Source organism: Mesoplodon bidens (assembly GCF_964165515.1).
Source record: "Mesoplodon bidens genome assembly, chromosome: 20".
In the NCBI taxonomy this organism is placed as follows: domain Eukaryota; kingdom Metazoa; phylum Chordata; class Mammalia; order Artiodactyla; family Ziphiidae; genus Mesoplodon; species Mesoplodon bidens.
Window position 1 is genome coordinate 8,373,947 of NC_138181.1, and position 19,902 is coordinate 8,393,848.

General features: G+C 42.1%; 1 protein-coding gene across 1 annotated transcript in view; it reads right to left on the reverse strand.

Moving 5' to 3' along the window:
• HOOK3 (hook microtubule tethering protein 3) overlaps window positions 1-19,902 on the reverse strand; it is a 104,928-nt gene that overhangs the window by 56,254 nt on the left and 28,772 nt on the right. The window contains exons 3-8 of the mRNA XM_081220931.1: window positions 19,067-19,139; window positions 16,027-16,077; window positions 14,307-14,439; window positions 10,910-10,977; window positions 3,910-3,972; window positions 2,601-2,684 (exon numbers count right to left, since the gene is read on the reverse strand). Coding sequence (XP_081077057.1) covers window positions 2,601-2,684; window positions 3,910-3,972; window positions 10,910-10,977; window positions 14,307-14,439; window positions 16,027-16,077; window positions 19,067-19,139 — 472 coding nt within the window. The remainder of the gene's footprint in view (window positions 1-2,600; window positions 2,685-3,909; window positions 3,973-10,909; window positions 10,978-14,306; window positions 14,440-16,026; window positions 16,078-19,066; window positions 19,140-19,902) is intronic.

A 19,902-nucleotide genomic window follows, 5' to 3' on the forward strand; every position in this document is an offset into this window, starting at 1 on the left:
CATAGTAAATATATAAACAAGAACAAATCATATTAAGAAACAAAGCAAACTAACAAACACATGCGAGACCTAGAGTGAAAGTGTTCTGCAGAGGGTTAAAGCAAGACTAAGAGGAGCGGCTTCCCTGGTGGCGCAGTGGTTGGGAATCCGCCTGCCGATGCGGGGGACACGGGTTCGAGCCCTGGTCCGGGAAGATCCCACATGCCGCGGAGCAACTCAGCCCATGAGCCACAACTACTGAGCCTGCGCTCCGCAACGGGAGAGGCCGTGACAGTGAGAGGCCCGCGCACCGCGATGAAGAGTGGCCCCCACTCCCCGCAACTGGAGAAAGCCCTCGCACAGAAACGAAGACCCAACACAGCCAAAAATAAATAAATAAATAAACTTATTATTAATTAAGAAAAAATTTTAAGACTAAGAGGAGAGGCTGGAGGACGACTGTAGGCTGGTGACCGAGGAGCTTCCCAGGGAGGCTGAGGTTAGTACTGGGCACACCTAAGTGCCCAGTGAATATTTCATGACAGATAAACCACGTGATTTGGAGCTGAGACTGGATGGCGAGAAGCGGCCGGCCGTGCACTGCCTGCTGCTCCCTCGCGGTGAGCCGAGAACATGGGGGGCCCCGCCGGGCCCTCACCTCTCTGCCTCACCCTGCTTCTCCTGCTCACCTCCAGCACCCGCATCTTTACTTTCAGAACACTGCTTCTCCACAGGCAGGGCTGGATGCTGAAGACCAGTGACGGTCACATCGCTACCTCAGAGGTCACGTCAACATGCCTGTGTTACGACTGCTTTCTGCAGGGCTGAGTGTGTCACGGCGCTGCCACCAATCTCCTCATAACCTCTCTGCAGCCCCCCCACTCGCTCTGCGATCTGTTCCCACCAGGGACTGGTAAACTCTTCCGTAAGGAACAGGGCAGCGAACGGCTGAGCCTTTCAGAGCCACAGGTCTCGTGGCGAGTCCTCAACCCTGTCTCTGCAGCGTGAAAGCACCAGAGACAGCACATCAAGGAACAAGCCCGCCTGCGCTACCACTTTACTCACAAGACAGAGGGCCGGCTGCAGTCTGCCAATCCCAGTGCACGACTTGAACGTTACACCGTCAAACAGAATATTTATATCCTGCTCATAAAAACAACCAACTCTTATTTATCGTTATTGTAAAATACTGCATTTGTGTATAGCTGAATTTTAGAATCTGAAAAGCAATTAACAGCACTTAACATTATGACTAGGTAAATAGTATTTACTACATAACCCAGAAAGTGTGCTCTGATCACACTTCTTCCTATCTGCATCCAAAGCAATGACCAACTCTTACGCCATTCAAGGTAAAATGCTTCTAGTATAAAATATCACGAACCCTGTGTACCTACTACCCAGCTTTAACAAGTATCAAAACATGGCCAATTGTGCACCCATCTGGACTTCCAGCCGCTCCCCCCTCCTCCCTGATTTTGAGGTAAATCCCAGACAAACAATTTTATTTCTTATTTTCTGTCTTTTAATTTAGGAGAGGTTTCTTCAACTTTATTTTTAACTAGTCTATTGAATTTTTTTATTTTGACAATTCTATTTTTAGTGTTACTTATCTCTGACTTTTTCTTTTTAAAATAGCATCTTGTCCTTATTTTATAGATGCGATATCTTCACCAATTTCACGAGGGTATTAAAAAATTAAAAAGAAAAATCTCTTCTACTACCCCAATTTCTCCACCTCCTCTAGGGCTAGTTTCCTGTTTATCTTGACCCTTCTCTTTTTTGTTACGCAGATTTTCCTCACATGTAAGAATCGGTTTTCTGTAAATCAGAGAATCCAGAAAGGTCAAAATGAAAAGGCCTTACCCTGCAATACTAATACTCAGTCTAACCTCCTGTACTTCTGTTTGCTTAAATTCTTTAGAAGAGAACCCTCTGATTGAGAAACCAGCTACAGGTCAGGGCATCTGCAGTGGGTGACGGGCAATGGGGCTGAGCTCACCTACAGAAGACCCCATTACACCTCGCTGCAGCCTTCCACCAAGCATGGGGGCTCTCTGGGGTTCAGCTACAGCAGCTCCCTCCCCCTTTGTAGGTGTTCTTGGCCACTGCATTCTTTACTCCTTCTAGGCCGTTTGGCACTTTATCCAACTGCCTTTTGGCCTTCTGAGGTTGATGATGAGCAGTGGTGTGCTGTTGCTGGCTATAACCGAGCTGCTTGCTAAATATTCGGGAGTCTGGCGAGCCGACTGTTAAACCATTAACAGTCGGAATTGGTCCCTGTGACAGTGTTTATACCATGGAACTTGGAAAACGCTACAAATCAGGGCTTTTAAAAGTCTCCCCCAGCCCTCCTGAGAGCCGATCTCTCTCCTCTTGCTCTTCTTTTCTTGTGGGCTTATCCCATTTTACATTCATTTATTACGAATTTGATGGGGCTGTGAGAAGGAAGGAAAACTCTGACCTTTGTTCAGTCTGCACTCTTTTTCCAGGCTCTGTTTCCTTTTTCTTCTCGAACTAGGGCTGTGTTACAGCCAAACTGTACCACACGTGGGGCCCAGGGCACATGGTGGGATGCAGAGCCGTGCTGCAAACAGGTGGTGCAAAACCAGATCTCTTACCTGCAGATCCAACTCATGGCACCTTTGAGCAATTTCTTCCTTGGCCGACAAAGCTTCATTCAGTTCCTCTGAAGTTTTCTTCAGCTGGGTAGAAGCAAAGAGCTACAGTGAACATCACAATATGACGTGGCAACAACGAATGATCGCGCATGTACAATACAGAATTAAACGCTTCCCCGTGTTCTTTCTGTGGGGCAGGGAGAAATCAAGAACCCTTCTGCACGAGTCAAAAGAAGGGTTTCTTCCAACTGCAGACATCTTTTCGTCCTGAGTCTTGTCTTTTCTGTACCTGGAAATGGGTTCTTTACTCATATCAAGTTTTCTTATACATCTCCTAGGGATACCTGGTTCTTGGTAATGTTGATTCTGTAATAACTGAGAAATCTCACCTTGGTAAAATATATATGTGCTAGAGGAACAGGGGTTCAATTGTTAAAATAAATAGCTAATGTATTTCAACACAATTGTTGTATGGTTTAAAAAATATTTACTCTCTCAGTACTTAGCAGTCAGGATATATGGCCAGAAGAGATAGGCAGCTGGATTGGTCTTGGATTGAGATTTTGCCCGGGAGAAGGTATTAAGGTAAGAGAATCGATTATTTTGACAAAATCATCACAACAATAGACCATGAAGTCTAGGCCAGAAAGAGAAGGTAACTGATTAAACAGATGATGAACTGTGTAAGCTAAAGTATGAAGTGGGGAGATTTCCAAAAATAAGATGACGATGTTGGCAGAAGAAAGAGGAGTAGGCTTCAGGCAGGCAGAACAGTAATGTTCACCGTGGAGTCTAAGCAAAGTGAGGAAGAATGAACTAAGATGATGGGCGGTCAGTGAAAACCAGACAGTTCACTTCTTCACAAAGATGAAGGGTAGAGGAGACTTCTTCAATGGAAGAATAACATGAAATAAAAGGTAAGATATCTTTTGTATTATAAATAAATCACAGGATTAAATGCATGCCATTTTCCAGGACTGCAACTATTGTGTTAAACGTGGCATACAGAAAGATATCACTAATGGAAAAAGAAAAACCATGACTAGAAAACATGAATTATAGTAAGTTAAAGAGGTTAATTTATTTTAAAGTGGGTTGTGCAATAATATGTTAATTACAAATTACAAATTTAATTACAAGTGTGTAATATCCATTAGTAAAGTGGCTTAAGTTCTTGAATTTTAGGTAAAAAATAAAGAATTATACCAATATATTTCATAAGCAATTTCAACTGAAAAATCCTTTTCATTAATATCTAAAGTTCACCCTTTAATCTCTGCGTGGATAAAAACAATGCAAGATCGGGTACCTGGCGATCAAGGTCAACATAGGCATCATTCCCAGCAGAGACAGGAGACTCTTTACTCATCAGCTGAAATTTAAGATTTAAATGATTACAACCACGAGAAAAAAGTGACATTCTATATAATACACTTACAACAACGAACATGAACACCCAGCTGCCATAGAATTATAAAAATTACAATGAAATCACAAATGTAAAAGGAACATTTTCCTAGACACTGAAGCTCTTCAGCCTGGAGCTTTGTTTTGCTGCAGGATTAGCCTTCACTTAAAATCACACGTGTAATTCTGGTATGCATTTTCACAGCAGGGCCAGTCATGAGACTCAAGTATTACTTATCCTTACCACTAAAAAGACAAGTCTTTAAGTTAAAATGTGGCTAAATATTTAAAATATTGACTTTTCAGTTAAAAAAAAAAAACAGTAACACTCAGTAACTATTTCTGAAGAATAAACGTGGGTCACATCAATATCAGCCTAAATTAACCGCAAATGTTCAGTGATGACACGCACATACACACGAATCTAGGTCTCAGCCTCTCTCACCCTTGTGTTGCACACAGAGAAGATCCAGAGGGTGTGTGAGGGTTTGGGGAGAAGGGGTAAAATTCTGACTGTGACCAATGTCAGGGGCAGACTCAAATGTCCCCATTTTCTCCTGTTTCCTTCTTATGCTCTGTCTGAAGGACAAAAGAGAGGGACAATTAGAAACGTGGGGAGAGACTACTGGGAGATCTTGTCATTTCAGCCTTCACTCCACTCTCTAAAGGACTGAAATGTTAGGCTCAGCTGTACCTTTTCCTCTGCATCAGTGGTTCTCAACACTGACTGAGAAGTCCCCAAACCAACAACAGCAGCATTGCCTAGGCACGTGTCAGAAATGCAAATTCTTGGGTCCCTGCCCAGATTGACTGAATCAGAGACGCTAGGGTTAGGGCCCAGCACCACACACTGAAGTCTGAGAACCACTGCTCTCTATGAATGTCATGACAAGAGTGAAGGTCCCTTAGCATAATTAGGAGGGAAACAAATCTCAGAAAGAGTAAAAGAATACTGGCTTCAATTTTTTGTGCTTTTATTGTAAGAATATTAATAAAAAGATGTTCAAAAGATTTTTCTTCCAAGTAAAAAACTAACACCCAATGTAGAGAAGATAAAATTCAGAAGAAATACAAAGAGAAAACACCCATTATTCTACCATCCAGAAATAACCACGTCTATAATTTTGAGCTATTCAAGAAGCTACCTGTGCCATGGGTTTCACACAGCTCAAGTAAGAAAGACAAATTCAGTGTGACGTGACGAGGGCTGTGACAGACACTCAGAGAGGAAGGATCTAACTCGGGGGGTGCGGGGGGCGCAGACGGGAGTAGAGCTATTTTCTTCCAGTCCCCATTGTTACATGTTAGTTCTTATCACAACACAGCAGCACCTGTGAATAAGACCCCCTGAACACAGCCTCCTCCCAGTCAATCCCAGCTAGGATGTCCACCTCGACGAGGTTTCCAGGCCCTATACCTCCCGACGTCCTCGCTGGTTTTCACTGACAACCCACCATCTTACGTTCATTCTTCCTCACTTTGCTTAGACTCCACGGTGAACGTAACCGTTCTGCCTGCCTGAAGCCTACTCCTCTTTCTTCTGCCAGCATCATCATCTTATTTTTGGAAATCTCCCCACTCCGTACTTTAGGTTACGCAGTTCATCATCTGTTTAATCAGTTACCTTCTCTTTCTGGCCTAGACTTCATGGTCTATTATTGTGATGACTTTGTCAATATAATCGATTCTCTTACCTTAATACCTTCTCCGGGGCAAAATCTCAATCCAAGACCAATCCAGCTGCCTATCTCTTCTGGCCATATATCCTGACTGCTAAGTACTGAGAGAGTAAATATTTTTTAAACCATAAAACATAATACATAGTTTCCAATCTCAGCTGGGCCTTCAAAGTTGCCCCCAAAGTGCAGCTATGCTTCCCCCATCAGCAGTCTCTTTATTCCCTTTAGAGATTATTCCAAACCTTTCCTACTTCTCAAACCTCACCAACTCCCCACTACTCTTCATCAGAAAACCTTGCCTCCAGATAAGAAATTCCCCAGTTTCCTGTACCTTAACCTACAAAACTGGCAGCATTCATACCCATCCTTTCCTTCTTCAATCTTGTTGTAATACACTCTCAACCCTGTCTCTTCCCAGCTTCTCAGAGACCCTGTACTATTATTTATCATCCTCTCTCTTGTTATCTCAACCTCTATCTTGCTCTTTCCTGTGGCTTCTTCCTATTAGCATTTAAAGAATTAAAAGACTATCATTTACTTGATTACCAATCACATTTCTCCAAAGAAGATAATATACAAATGCCCAACAAACATATGAAAAGATGCTCAACATCGTTAGTCTTTAGGGAAATACAAGTAAGTCACAATTAGAAAACACTTCCCATCCACTAGGATGGCTAAGATCAAGAAGATGGACAATAACAAGGGTTGACAATGAGGGAGAGAAATTAGAATTCTTAGCACATTGCTGGTGGGAATGTGAAACGGTGCAGCACCTGTGGAAAACACACCCGTGGAAAACACACCCGTGGAAAACACACCCGTGGAAAACACACCCGTGGAAAACACACCCGTTCTGGCACTTCCTCAAAAAGTTAAACATAGAATTACCATGTGACCCAGAAATTCAATTTCTGGGTATATACCCAAAAGAATTAAAAACAGGTGCTTGGACTTCCCTGGTGGTTAAGAATCCACCTGCCAATGCAGGGGACACGGGTTCGAGCCCTGGTCCGGGAAGATCCCACATGCCGCAGAGCAACTAAACCCGTGCGCCACAACTACTGAGCCCACGTGCCACAACTACAGAAGCCGCGCACCTAGAGCCTGTGCTCCGCAACAAGAGAAGCCACCGCAATGAGAAGCTGGAGCACCACAACGAAGGGTAACCCCTGCTCACCGCAACTAGAGAAAACCCGCATGCAGCAACGAAGACCCAACACAGCCAAAAATATATAAATAAACAAATAAATAAATTTATTTAAAAAATAAAATAAAAACAGGTATTCAAAACAACCCTGTACACTCAGGTTCACAGCAGCACTACTCGCAATACCAAAAAGGTGGAAACAACTCAAACGTCCATCAAATGATGACTGGATAAACAAGATGTGGCACACCCACACCATGGAATACCATTCAGCCACGAAAAGGAACTAGATATTGACACATGCTACAAAATAATCTTGAAAATGGTAAATTTTATGTTATGTGTATTTTACCACAACAGAAAAAAAAAAATCAAAGTCAGCTGCACCTGAAGAAAGACATACAGACCATCATCTTACAAAAGCCCTTCCTCAACTCCACAGTTCTATCCAGCCACCCCGTCCTCCTCCACGGCCCAATCAGTCACCAAGCCTATTAAGTAAAGCTCTGACAAGGTTCAAACCTGTCCACTTCTCTCCACCCAGCCGCCACGACCTAGTTCAGGCTTCCATCGTTCCTCACCGGATAATTACTAAGGTCTCAACTGCTCGCCCTTGTTCTAGCCTTGTTTTCCTCCAATCCATTCTTCTCACTGCCTGGATTTTCTCAAATACAGACTTCAGTGTATTTTCTCCTTAAAAAGCACTTCACTGGTTTCCAAAATTCCAGCTCTTTCCACAAAGCTGCTCAGCGTCCTACTGGCCTTACGGCTCTTGCCTTGCCTCTAGCACCCACACCCCCCGCGCCTGCTGAGGCTTCTTCCGACACCTCCCCGCGCCATGCGGCTGCCTCCTGGACCGCAAGTGTGTGCCCTTCCTGACCTCTTCTCCTCCTCCAGTGCTCAGACGAGACGCCGCATTCTCTGAGAACCCTTCCCCAGCATCCCCACGCTGAGGGACACACTCCTTTGAGGTCCTACTATCTTTTCCCCATCACGGCACTTTTCATTCTGAATGCTTTGGATGTATTTGAATTGCTCATTTGGCCATTCTTCCCTTTAGATCACACTTTGTGAGACAAGAGGCCATGTCTATCTTTTCCATAGTTGTATCCTGAAGGCCTCCTATAGCTCCTACTGCATTCTAGGTGCTCGATAAGTATTTACCAAATAAACAAAATGAATATGCACGTAAAATGTACTGCGTTAGCCAGTACCAGCATCATCAGCACATAGTAGGTGTAGATAAACGCTTGCCAGTACGATTATCACTATCCATCTCTCTATTTCAGATTTCCTCAGAATAAATTCCTAAAAGTGAAATTACAGGATCAACTACAGTAAGGCAGAACAGTTAGTGGCCCCCTTATTATTTTTCCTGTCTTTGCTTAGTAACAGAATCCTCAAATTTTGGCTGGGTCCATGACCACTTGGAAAAAAGACCACATTCCCCAGCTTCCCTGTGTGGCAATGTGAGTAACAGCTGGATAACAGGAGTGAGAATTCCTGGAAGTTTACTAAGAGGAAGCGGAGAACCTTCCTTCAGCCCTGCCTGCTGGCTGGAATGTGAATGTGAGGGCTGGAAGCCAAACAGCCACGGCTGACCACGGGGTGGGAATCACACAGTAGGGATGGCAGACAACAAGATGCAAGAAAGCTGCGTCCCTGATGCCTACGGAGCCAGCCCATGACCACTTCAGAGCAAATTAAACTCATATCTTGCTTGGGTGACCATCATTTTGTTAGTTTACCCTCCTACCATCAGTGCTGACTGACAAACTGATCCTCTCTTAAAAGCTTTGCTTTGCTGAAATGTCCTGCATAATAGTGAATTTGGCTAATCCTTTGTCCCCAGTGAGTGACTGGGAGGTAGCCGCTAAATCTCTGGGATTTCTCTGCTGAGTGTCTTTGTTATTCATGGTGGGTACCTAGATAGTTTAAGCTAGGAGATGACTCTGGTTGGGGGCTGGTGACGCCAGGAAAACCAACCGCATATGAGAAGGTTGGGGCTTTGAGCCATTTGCTATCAGCCTGGCCTCTGGGGAGGAGACAGGGGCTGGAAATTTAGTTCAACCTTGTGGCCAATGATCCAACCAATCACACCTATAAAATGAAACACCAACAAAACGCTGGACATGAAAGCTCAGGTGAGCTTGCTTCCCTGGGTGGCAGCTCTGTGTGTGTTGTCACACAGTAATGTGCTGGGAGGGTGACATGTCTTGATTCCACGGGGAGGGGACAACAGAGACTGAGTTTGGGACCCTCCCAGGCCTCCATTTCGGGGGGTGGGGGGCTGGTTCTGATTCGTATCCTTTTGCTGTAATAAACCGTCACTGTTACTGAGTTCTATGAGTCATTTCAGCAAATAATCAAATCTGAGGAGGTAGTGGGAACTGCTGGATTCATAGTCAGTTGGTCGGATTTAAAAGGAAATGCTTCATAGCACAGGGAGATCAGCTCGGTGCTTTGTGACCACCTGCGGCGGGGATAGGAAGTGGGGGTGGGAGGGAGACGCAAGAGGGAGGAGAAATGGGGATACATGTATACATAGAGCTGATTCACTTTGTTATATAACACAGCAGTGTAAAGCAATTATACTCCAATAAAGATGTTAAAAAAATTTTTAAATAAAAAATTAAAAAAGTAAAATAAAAAAGGAAACACTTTATCTTAATTTGCATTCAGCATTTTTCATGTTTGTCTGTTGCATTTTTTTCTGTTAGTTACTTACGTTCTATACTATTTTAGTTCCCTTAAAGGTTTCTTCCATTACTTCTATGATTAAAAAATTCTCCCATCTTAAGATCATTTTCACTTTTATAGTTCTAAGCCTGACACCTGATGGAGTTCAGGACATGCTACCCCCAAATATGGCAGCTTGGCATGTTGAATGTTTCAAGCTGAAGGAATTTGAGAAACAGCAGGGACAGGAAAGATTTTCTGACCTTCCTCTGAAGCAGGTCTTAAGTCCCTCACGTGAGAGGCGCCCTCCCTATACTCAGAGGAAAGGAGTATCCGTATCTCCAAAGTCAGAGGGATGCGGAAGGAATCTGAACAAACAGGACTTGCCGTTTTTCGCCCTATCACATTTTTCCACGAGACTTTCCACTTTTCACCAAATCCAGCATCAAAACACTCAGGTTGAAACACCTCTTTGGGCTCCCCTGGTGGTGCAGTGGTTGAGAATCCGCCTGCCAATGCAGGGGACACGGGTTTGATCCCTGGCCCAGGAAGATCCCACATGCCGTGGTGCAACTAAGCCCATGCGCCACAACTACCGACCCTGTGCTCTGTAGCCCACGAGCCACAACTACTGAGCCCGCGTGCCGCAACTACTGAAGCCCACGCACCTAGACCCCATGCTCCGCAACAAGAGAAGCCACCACAGTAAGAAGCCCACGCACTACAAGGAAGAGTAGCCCCCGCTCGCCGCAACTAGAGAAAGCCCGCGCGCAGCAACAAAGACCCAACGCAGCCAAAAATAAATAAATAAAATAATTAAAAAAAAAAAAAGAAACACTTCTTTGATCTTCATTTCTTTATGAAGCCTCCTGTGTTGTGTAAAACTTAAGTACATTTGTATGCTCTTCTATTGTTAATCTGTTTTTTATTTGTTTGTTTGTTTTTAACAGAGGCTCCAGCTAAAAACTTGAAAGGGTAGAGGAAAAAAACATTTTTCCCCTCCTACAGTTTCAAATAAATATTCATCTAGAAATTGCCTTGAGTCTGGCTGGAGTTGAAGACCCATTTCCTTCCAAATAAGAAACAAATACTTGTGTGAGGCAGACTGCTGATTTAAGATAGATATTATTCATAATGGCTTTAGGAATTAGTCTACTATTCCTAATTCATTAGAGCATTTAAAAAAATTAGGAATAGTTACAGAATATCTATAATTCCAAGATAAACATTTAACGTTTAAATAAAAATGAGACAAGCTATAGCATAAGTGTGAAGAAAAAAATTCTCAAAAAATGAGTAGGAGAATCTCTTTTTAAGATTTCTACTTCAATTACTTAAACTCATGTTTGCTCCTTTAACTTCTCACAAACTGTAAGCACAAAGGTCCAACATACCTCCTGGATGGCTGTCATGACAACGTGTTGGACAGATTCCTCCATCATCATGATGGCTTGGATGTACTCTGAAAGTAAGAACAACCTGGAATGTCAGTGTTCAAGTTATAGACAATCAAGGGAGTAAAGGCTAACACTTCATGAATTCTGAAAAGAAGTTTCCTGTGTTTTGATTCTTCCTCGGAATTCCTCGTATATGGTTAAATACATGTGTCATAGGTAAAGTAAAGGCTGAAAATCACATTCTTTATCCTTCCTTAAAAATAACTGCCCCCCTCATAAAGTTGAGGCTCCAGCTAAAGGTCACAGGAATGGAGGATCTCGGGAATGTAAAACAATGAAACGGTACAGCCTAAGGCCAGAATGGAAAGGACTCTGTATTACTATTCCTAAAATCTAAAAATCTTTCACATTATTCTTTGCTACATGTTATAAAACTTTGATGTCTGTGTTTTATTCTTATGTGACATCAAAGTATTGAATTGTGTATAATTTCTACCTTAATATTTTCTACAATTAAAAAAAAAAAAACTTAGGGAAACTGAGACCTGCTCAGGACAAAGAATTAAGGTGAATTTAAGATAGAGACTGATGCTATAGTTAAACAAACACTGTGTAACCCTGGGCTTTAAAATAATGACCCAAATCTCTAATAAGCTAAAGCATCAATTTCATCAACCTTACCCTCACCAATGCCGAAAAAGAGAAGGCTCCCTTAGCCGTTCCTAGTGACAAAGTTGAAAAAACAAAAATTTCTTGCCTTCCAAATAAAGCCCTGGAAGTAGTTTTCATTATTTTCAAATCCAATAATAGATGAAAAAACAGGTATTAAGCATAAAAAATCAATAGGCCAGCTGGATTTCAACAAATACGGTAAATATATTTTAATAAGAAACTTTTTTTTGAATTTTTGAATTTTATTTTATTTTTTTTATAGAGCAGGTTCTTATTAGTCATCCATTTTATACACATCAGTGTATACATGTCAATCCCAATCTCCCAATTCATCCCACCCTCATCCCCACCCGATAAGAAACATTTTAAAACGTAAAGTCATTAGGAAATTATAGCCTCAACCTGCCTCTCTCCACCCTATACCCAGAAAAACACCAAAAAAAATAGTCTCAGCACTCTAATGTTATATGAAAGAGTCTTACTGTGCAATCGTTACAGTGACCTACTGGCAAGAAACTCATGGATTTGGAATGCCAAACTGTAGTCCTTTGCTTGACAGGTAACTTGTTTAAAAAAAAAAAAAAAAGAATTTTGACAGTACTATTAAATTACGACATTCTGGCTGTTAACGCCAAAGCTTTTAGTTAAACAAAGCATGTTTTTAAGGAAGTATTGTCATAAGGCTGCTGGTACCCAATCAATGATGCACATGCAAGTACACACTACACCCTTAAACCACAGGCACCGTTCTTAGGCCCAAAGCAGGAATAGTGTGCATCATAACTTAACCACTTTCCGGTTTAAAAAAAAAAAACAAAGAATCCCTTTAGTCTGAGCTGAACTTTTTGTTTGTTTGGTTTGTTAGTGAGGCGCGTCCTACGAGCGTTGGGTACGAGGCACCAAGCACAGAATCCCCAGGCTACAGAGCAGCTGGCACAGCCGGGATCGGAATGAAAGACTGTGAACATGGTGGGGAGAGGCAGCGGCCCAGTCATGGGAGGAAGACGGACGACAGCCCCGTGGGTGTGAAGGGTGTGACGGGGACAGGGGGCGGAGGTTAGTCAGGTGTGAGAGGGGAAGCGTTAGTTAAGAAGCGGTGTTGCCACGTCAAGGCCCTTCCCCGCGAACACCGTAAAATGCTGGATGATAAAATGATGATGAGAACCGCGTTAATGTACTAGTTTTGAAAAGTTAAAAAAAAAAAAAAAAAAAGTTCCATCTTAAAAGTCCAAAATCCAAGTACGTATGATTACTGGCAGATGCAGGAGGCCGTGGAGAATGAGCTGGGCTACGCCTGGGAGTCTGTCCTGCAAAGTGAGCGTCTAGGTCCAAAGCCTACAGCTCAGCTCAGTACAAAGAGCGTTTAGTTCTAACGTGGGAGACACGCGTTTTTGTCCTCGCGAGCCTCTCACGGGCAAGAGATCTTGGGCAAGGCAAACAATACTCAGGAGTCTCAGTTTCCTAACTTGTAAAAAGTGCTGTTTGTTCTGTTAACCAGGCAGGAGGGAGAACTCGGTAAATATTATTTTTAGTGCGTTTTTACTGCTAATCTCTGCTTTTTCAAATACACCACCACTTGTGTGCCCCAATTTGACAAGTCAGATAGCCAAGAGAAACGCACACTGAGCCAATGCCTCACTTCTAGGAACTGAGAAACAGCCTCTAAACACAGAGCCCTTGTGTCTGCGGTGCGCTACGGGTTACGAAGCAAACACACACACCGTTTCACCGACTCCCCACGACGACCAGCTGTCGTGCCCTCCCTCTGCAGATGAGGAAACAGGCCGGGCCCCCAGGGCAGTGACAGGTAACACTCGGCAACTCAGAAGTGCATCTGATCCAGGCTCTCTGCTGTGTTCCTGAGACCAGAGCATGCCCTCTGGACAGTGAGAGGTTAAAATCCTGTTCAAATTTTTCATCATTTATGTAACTTTTAGGGAAAACCTCAAGCTAGGTGTTACACAGAACACTTGGTCTGTGTGAGAAGCTCAACAAATGTTTCGATTGCCTTCCCACAGAACGACGGATACAGGTAACAACCTTGTCCTCTCCTATGCACACCCTGTAATAAATAATTAGCCAACTCTTAACAGCTACACATCTCCAAGAGCTGATGAATCTCCTAACAGAATAAATACATAAGAAATTCTTATCTGAATTCAATGAACTACATTAAATAATTTTTCATCTGCCTTTTAAAGTCAAGGGTTCTACTTAGAAATGCCCACCCCACTCAAGTGCAAGTTCCGTGAGGGCAGGTCCTGTATCAGTCTTGTCTGACACTGTGTTCCAAGCCCCAGCGCGATGCACGAATTCAGTAAATCTTTGTGAAGTAAACCCTTTGCATGTGCAATCTACAATATCGATCTTTACATTCCTATAGCTGAACTGACTATTATTAATTAATTATTAATTAATTTGGCTGGACCTTGTCCAATTAACAGTAAACTTCATTACATTCAGTGTAGTTAAAAATAATCTACTCAAAGAATTATGCAGTCTTGCAGAGAGGGGAAGAACATCATCATAATCAAATTTATTCTAACCTGTAAAACTCTTTTAAGCTTGAAAACAGATTACTAGCAAAAATCATAGAAATGGCATACTTTGTGGGGGGCCTTAAGATGTTATTGTTGGTACGTGTGATTTATATATAAAATATACAGCGTGTGTTACTTTCCTTAATCACTTTACATGCATACACTAACATCAGATAAGTTACCTTGCTTCTGGTCACAGTTGACAGCACAGCCTAAGATGAGCTGGAGCATCCTCCCCAGCTCCGCGGCGTCAGAATGCTCCCCGATAAGGTTCACGTCAGGGAGAGTAAAGTCATTGATTTGCTGCCCTAAAATCTGGACACAGATGAAAACATGAGAATTGCATTGACATCTATATGACCAAATAAAATACTTGATAGAGGTTAGTCTGTCAGCACCAGAAACTCACTGTTAAGAGCAGAGCAGTTAAGCCAATCTCACTCCCAATTTCTATTTATACCTCCCATACGTAAATCATAACTATCCTGAGTCACACCAACTTAGCCCCTCATCTGGTATGTGGTATGTATACTGAGCAAAGAAACTGAGTACTACTGACCCCTCCACCTCCCCCAGAAAGAATGGATGTGCACTCTCCAGAGAAGTAGACCCTGAGAGGTTCTGAACCAGGGGGCACCAGAAAGAGCAGAAGTTCAATATAGGTTCATGCCCACAACAGGAAGACTCCCCCCACCCCCGCCACCTTCACTCCGTTTGACTCCAAAATACTGATAACAGGACACCCACATAAGGAAAGAGAATGGAGGCGCCCTTCATGGGGAAACTGGCCCCAAATGAAATGACACATTTAGACAAATGGGTAGGTTTCTGCCTGATAACCCTACAGTGAAAAAAGAAGATCCTAAAAGCACAGGAGCAGGATGAATGTGGCTGTAGTGTGATGGGTAAGGAAGGAGAAGGGAAAGAGGAGGTGAGAGGGGTCACGCGGTATCCGGTGGCTCCGAGTAAGAAGTGTGGATCTGATTCTCGATGCGACGGGAAACCATGGAAGATGACTTGGAGGATGAGAGTGACGTAAATTCTCCTTTTTAAAAGATCATCCTGGCTTGAGAGTGGAGAATAGACTGTAGCGGGGCAGGAGTGAAATCAGGGCACACTCTGTGAGTAATCTAAGCAAAAGCTGGTGATGGCTCGGTAGAGGGTGGTGGCAGCGGAAACAGAGAAAACTGTATTTTGGAGATTTAACTATAGGTCTTGCTGATGATAGCAAATGAAGGAAGGACTGCAGGATGATCTGTAGGCTTTGGACTTGAATAGTAGGGTGGACGGCAGAGTCACATACTGAGGTGAAGACAGATAACGTAAGTATAGATGTAGGTTTAAATGCACGTAAGCTTGTCGGGAAAAAACAGTAAGGAAATAACACAGGTGTTTCTAGGCTATGTTGTGTCCACTTGACATCTGCGATCATGAAATTTAAAGTAAAACTAGTTCCACTGCCTGATTTTTTCCCCCAGCGATATCCTGACCGTTCTGATGCAGACTCAGAGGATAAACTGAGTTCATCTAGGGATAGGGGTTTGCCGAGGAATAAAATGGAAGTAGGCACAGGACTTGTTAGTAAGTATGCGTGGACCCTAAGCCACCTTCACGAGTAAGGGAAGAAAGGAGAGAGTTAATGGACAGCAGAAGGGCAAGTTTAACATAAATGAGTAACCACTCACAAACTATCCATATTAGAGTGAAAAAGATTATCTAGTCATCACCTAATAGCTGGTGAACCAGCTTTTTGAACCAACATCTTAGAGACCATACAATGGAAGATAAAGCTGATTATTAATATTAAGGTAATATTTCCTTTACTTGAAACTGCTGTAAAATATTGTAAGATTAAACTACCCTACAGTAATACTTCCAAGCAGAAAGAAAAAAACTCCTTACCTCATGATTGTAATCCAGGATTCCTTTCAAAATTTTCTTTAAATTGCTTATCTGTTTAAAGAGAGAGAAAACAACTGGGTAAAAGGCAATCACAGATGAAAATATAGTTTAACCTAAAAAATTTCTGAACCAACTAATCATTCTTATTAATCATAAAGTAAACATAAAAAATAAAATTCTAACAGTACATTTGAATTACTATCATAAAAAAGACTATCAGTGGCTTAATTTATTTGATTTAAGAGATTTATAAAGCAAATTAAGTATCCAATTATGTTAAATTTTCAATGTTCTAACCACACTGCCAAAAATTCGAAGGTAACTGAACAAGACCTAACAGTAAGATTAAATTACGTAGATCTTCTGCATGGAAAGAAAAAATGTGTCATCCTTACTGAAGACTTGAGCTCAGTGCTGTTTTATCCAGAAAAGTAGAGTTGCATCTTACATAGAGGGTAAGTTCTAAATTTAGAGCATTAAACAAAAATTACAGTCAGAATTACCCTTGGATATCTCCTAACACGACCTACAAATCAGGTAGTCACCTACGAAGGAATGTCTTCAAATTCCTCCATGGTCAGAAAAGTGTTTTTCTTCAGCTGAGACCAAGTAAATATTTTGGAGCCGTAAGGTTAAAAAAAATACTACTACATCTTTAAATGTTAGTATAACGCTCAGCATTGCCAAGATACTTGTGCTATAGAAAGCATCCCAGTAACAAGACAGGATGAGGGACCAACACTCACTCAACTCCAGAGCGCAGGCTCCTGGTCATGTTACCTGGGTGAAATCACGGGCAGAATCACCTGCACTATTTACTGTAAACTTATTTTCTTCCCTCTTTTTTTTTGACCTAACTCATCTGGCTGAATTTGTGTTAAGTCATATGCATACACGATATGATGCTGTGGATCATCTACCTGGCTGTCCCCAGGTAGATGCTCATAGTTGAAGATGTCCTAGGACAGAAGACTGTAGGAGTGGTAGCTAGCAAATAAAAGATTCCACAGCAGGGGGATCCAGTGGTTAATCAAAGACATACTTATTTTTAAGGGAGAAAATAAACTGAAAACTTCACATTAAAAGAAAAGAATCTCATAAATAAAACTAACATGTTTTGTATGCCTAAAAATTTGGAGACATGGAAAATATGTAATATACTTTCTCTGGTTCTAGGGTGTTCAATTTTTCGTATTATAACATTTTAAATTAGAAAGTCTTAAAAATCAATGTGTTCACTTAAAATGGTAGTTTATTCTCCACTGAAAAAAGCTACAAATCTTATCATTAATCAATGGTATCTTAAAATCAATCTAAAAATTGAAGAAATAAAATTGAAGAAACATAATATAGGGTAAAATATACAGAATAGGAATGCAAATCGGAATGGTTACTTTCAGTTCAGAATATTAAGAGTATAATAAACATCTCGCTTTCTCTCTGTTACTGCCTTTGCCACCCTGGTGACACTGTAGACCCTGTGGATTTATGCGCACACTGTGTGCAGGGGCGTGGGATACGCAACTCCCTCTTGTGAAGCAGCAGCAAACATAAGCTGATTTAGCAGCACGACTTTAAACAGGTTATAACGTTAAAAAGCCATCACTTTAATTGCCTATTCTTGAAAGGTTATTTAGAAATTAAACAGCATCCATTCACTCTAGCTTAGTGAAAAGGAGGAATTAGATTTTGGCAGACCCAATATCTAGTCAGTGAATAAATATTTTCCTCAAACGTGTTTTATGGGGAAATATAAAGACAAACCAAGCTTAGCTCATCTTAAGTCCAGGGGTTTCACACACTCACTCACTTGCATTTCGGAGTCCCTACCAATGTGTATTAAAAATAAATGGCTCCACATGGCCGCTGAGCCTGCGCGTCCGGAGCCTGTGCTCCTCAACGGGAGAGGCCACAACAGTGAGAGGCCCGCATACTGCAAAAAAAAAATAAAAAATAAAAAATAGATGGCTCCAGAGTTTTCCAAGCTGCCCGTCATGACCACAGATCAAGGTGGTGTAAGGAAACTATAGAGATGGAGAACAAGTCAGCGGCGGCCAGGGGTTCAGGCGAGGGTGGTGTGGTTGATGGGATACCTGGCAGGGATGGGGCAGCCTGCATCGCCACCGCAGGGCCGTTATGTGAGTCTGCACACTGACAGGGCCACACAGAGCCGCGCAAACACACAGAAGGGTGTGTGCAGAACGACTGAACTGTGAACACGCTGTGGATAGTATCCACGTCGGTTCCCCAGGTTTGCTACTGCATTACAGTCATGCAAGATGTTAGCCCTGGAGAAACTAGCGGAAAGGTATGTGGAACTTCTCTGTACGTTTCTTTTCCCAACCCCTGTGAATCTATAATCGTTTCAAGATACAAAGTTAAAAAAATAATTTACAGATGGGTTGCAATTTATATTTCAAAAACTAAACGAAAAACATTACTGCATTAAGTAAGGTTAAAAACGTATTCAACTACTCAGGAACATGCAGTTAGGCGGGTGGGAGGCTGCAGTGTAAACTGTGTTTCTCACTGTGGGTTTCCATCGAAGATGCTGGAGGAATAGCGAAAAATAAGGCTACTAGGAAGGAAATAAAAATAATCCGTTCTCGGAGTGTTCTGGACACAGTTAATAATGATCAATAACAACACGAGCAACTAACATTACTGTCCTAAGTACATTGTATGTGTGAACTCGTTTATCTCTGTGAGGTAGATCCTATCACAATCCCCATTTTACAAACGGGAAAACTTAGGCACTGAAAGGTTAAAGACTTTCCCAGCGGCTGGGAGCGGCTGGGCTGGGATGTGGACACAGCCAGTCTGGCTCTGAAGCCTGAGCCCTCGGTCACTATGCTTTACCGACTCAGACTATATCTTGGTGAGCAATTCCAGGTTACCCCAATCTTCAATTCTAGATTACTTCACCAAAGGCTATCTAAGTTTCTAAAGCTCACTAGACACATCAGAGCAAAAGTCAACAAGTATGATATACACCCAAGTAAAAGATTAATTAACAAATAGGAAAATAAAAAGAAAATACCTTTAGCCTCCAATTATCTCCTACTTCAGTTTTAATTCTGTTTAGCCAATTTTCATCAAAATATGCAGGATCTCTGCAAATAAGAAAAAGCTAGCATGTTAATATCATGTAGCTTTCCAGCTAAAACAAAACCAAACATACAGGCACACACACAATTGAAACCCATCCTGTATTATCACTTAACTGCAACAAAAAAAGGTATTTGACACATGAGCCACAAAATAATACATGTACATGAGATCGAATGCAATTACAGTAGAAATCTCTAAAACCAACTGTTATCACTCATTAAAAAACATAATTTTATCAAAAGCAAGCTAAAAGGTGAAAAGTGATAACATACAATTAATACATGTTTTTCAAATTATACACTAATCTGGAATTAACATAATTAGTAGATACCATGCTAATATCTAAAAACAGTCAAAATCAATGACAACAGTTTTATAAAGGCAAAAGACGTATATTAGGAAGAAGGTTAAAATAAGCTTTTCAGTTAATATTTCAATGACTTCCATCACCTACTACTTCAAAGGTCACCAATAATGTTATTAAAATTTCAGTTTCTTGGGCTTCCCTGGTGGCGCAGTGGTTAAGAATCTGCCTGCCAATGCAGGGGACACGGGTTCGAGCCCTGGTCTGGGAAGATCCCACATGCTGCGGAGCAACTAAGCCCGTGAGCCACAGCTACTGAGCCTGCGCATCTGGAGCCTGTGCTCCGCAACAGGAGAGGCCGCGACAGTGAGAGGCCTGCGCACCGCGATGAAGAGTGGGCCCCACTCGCCGCAACTGGAGAAAGCCCTCGCACAGAAACGAAGACCCAACACAGCCAAAAA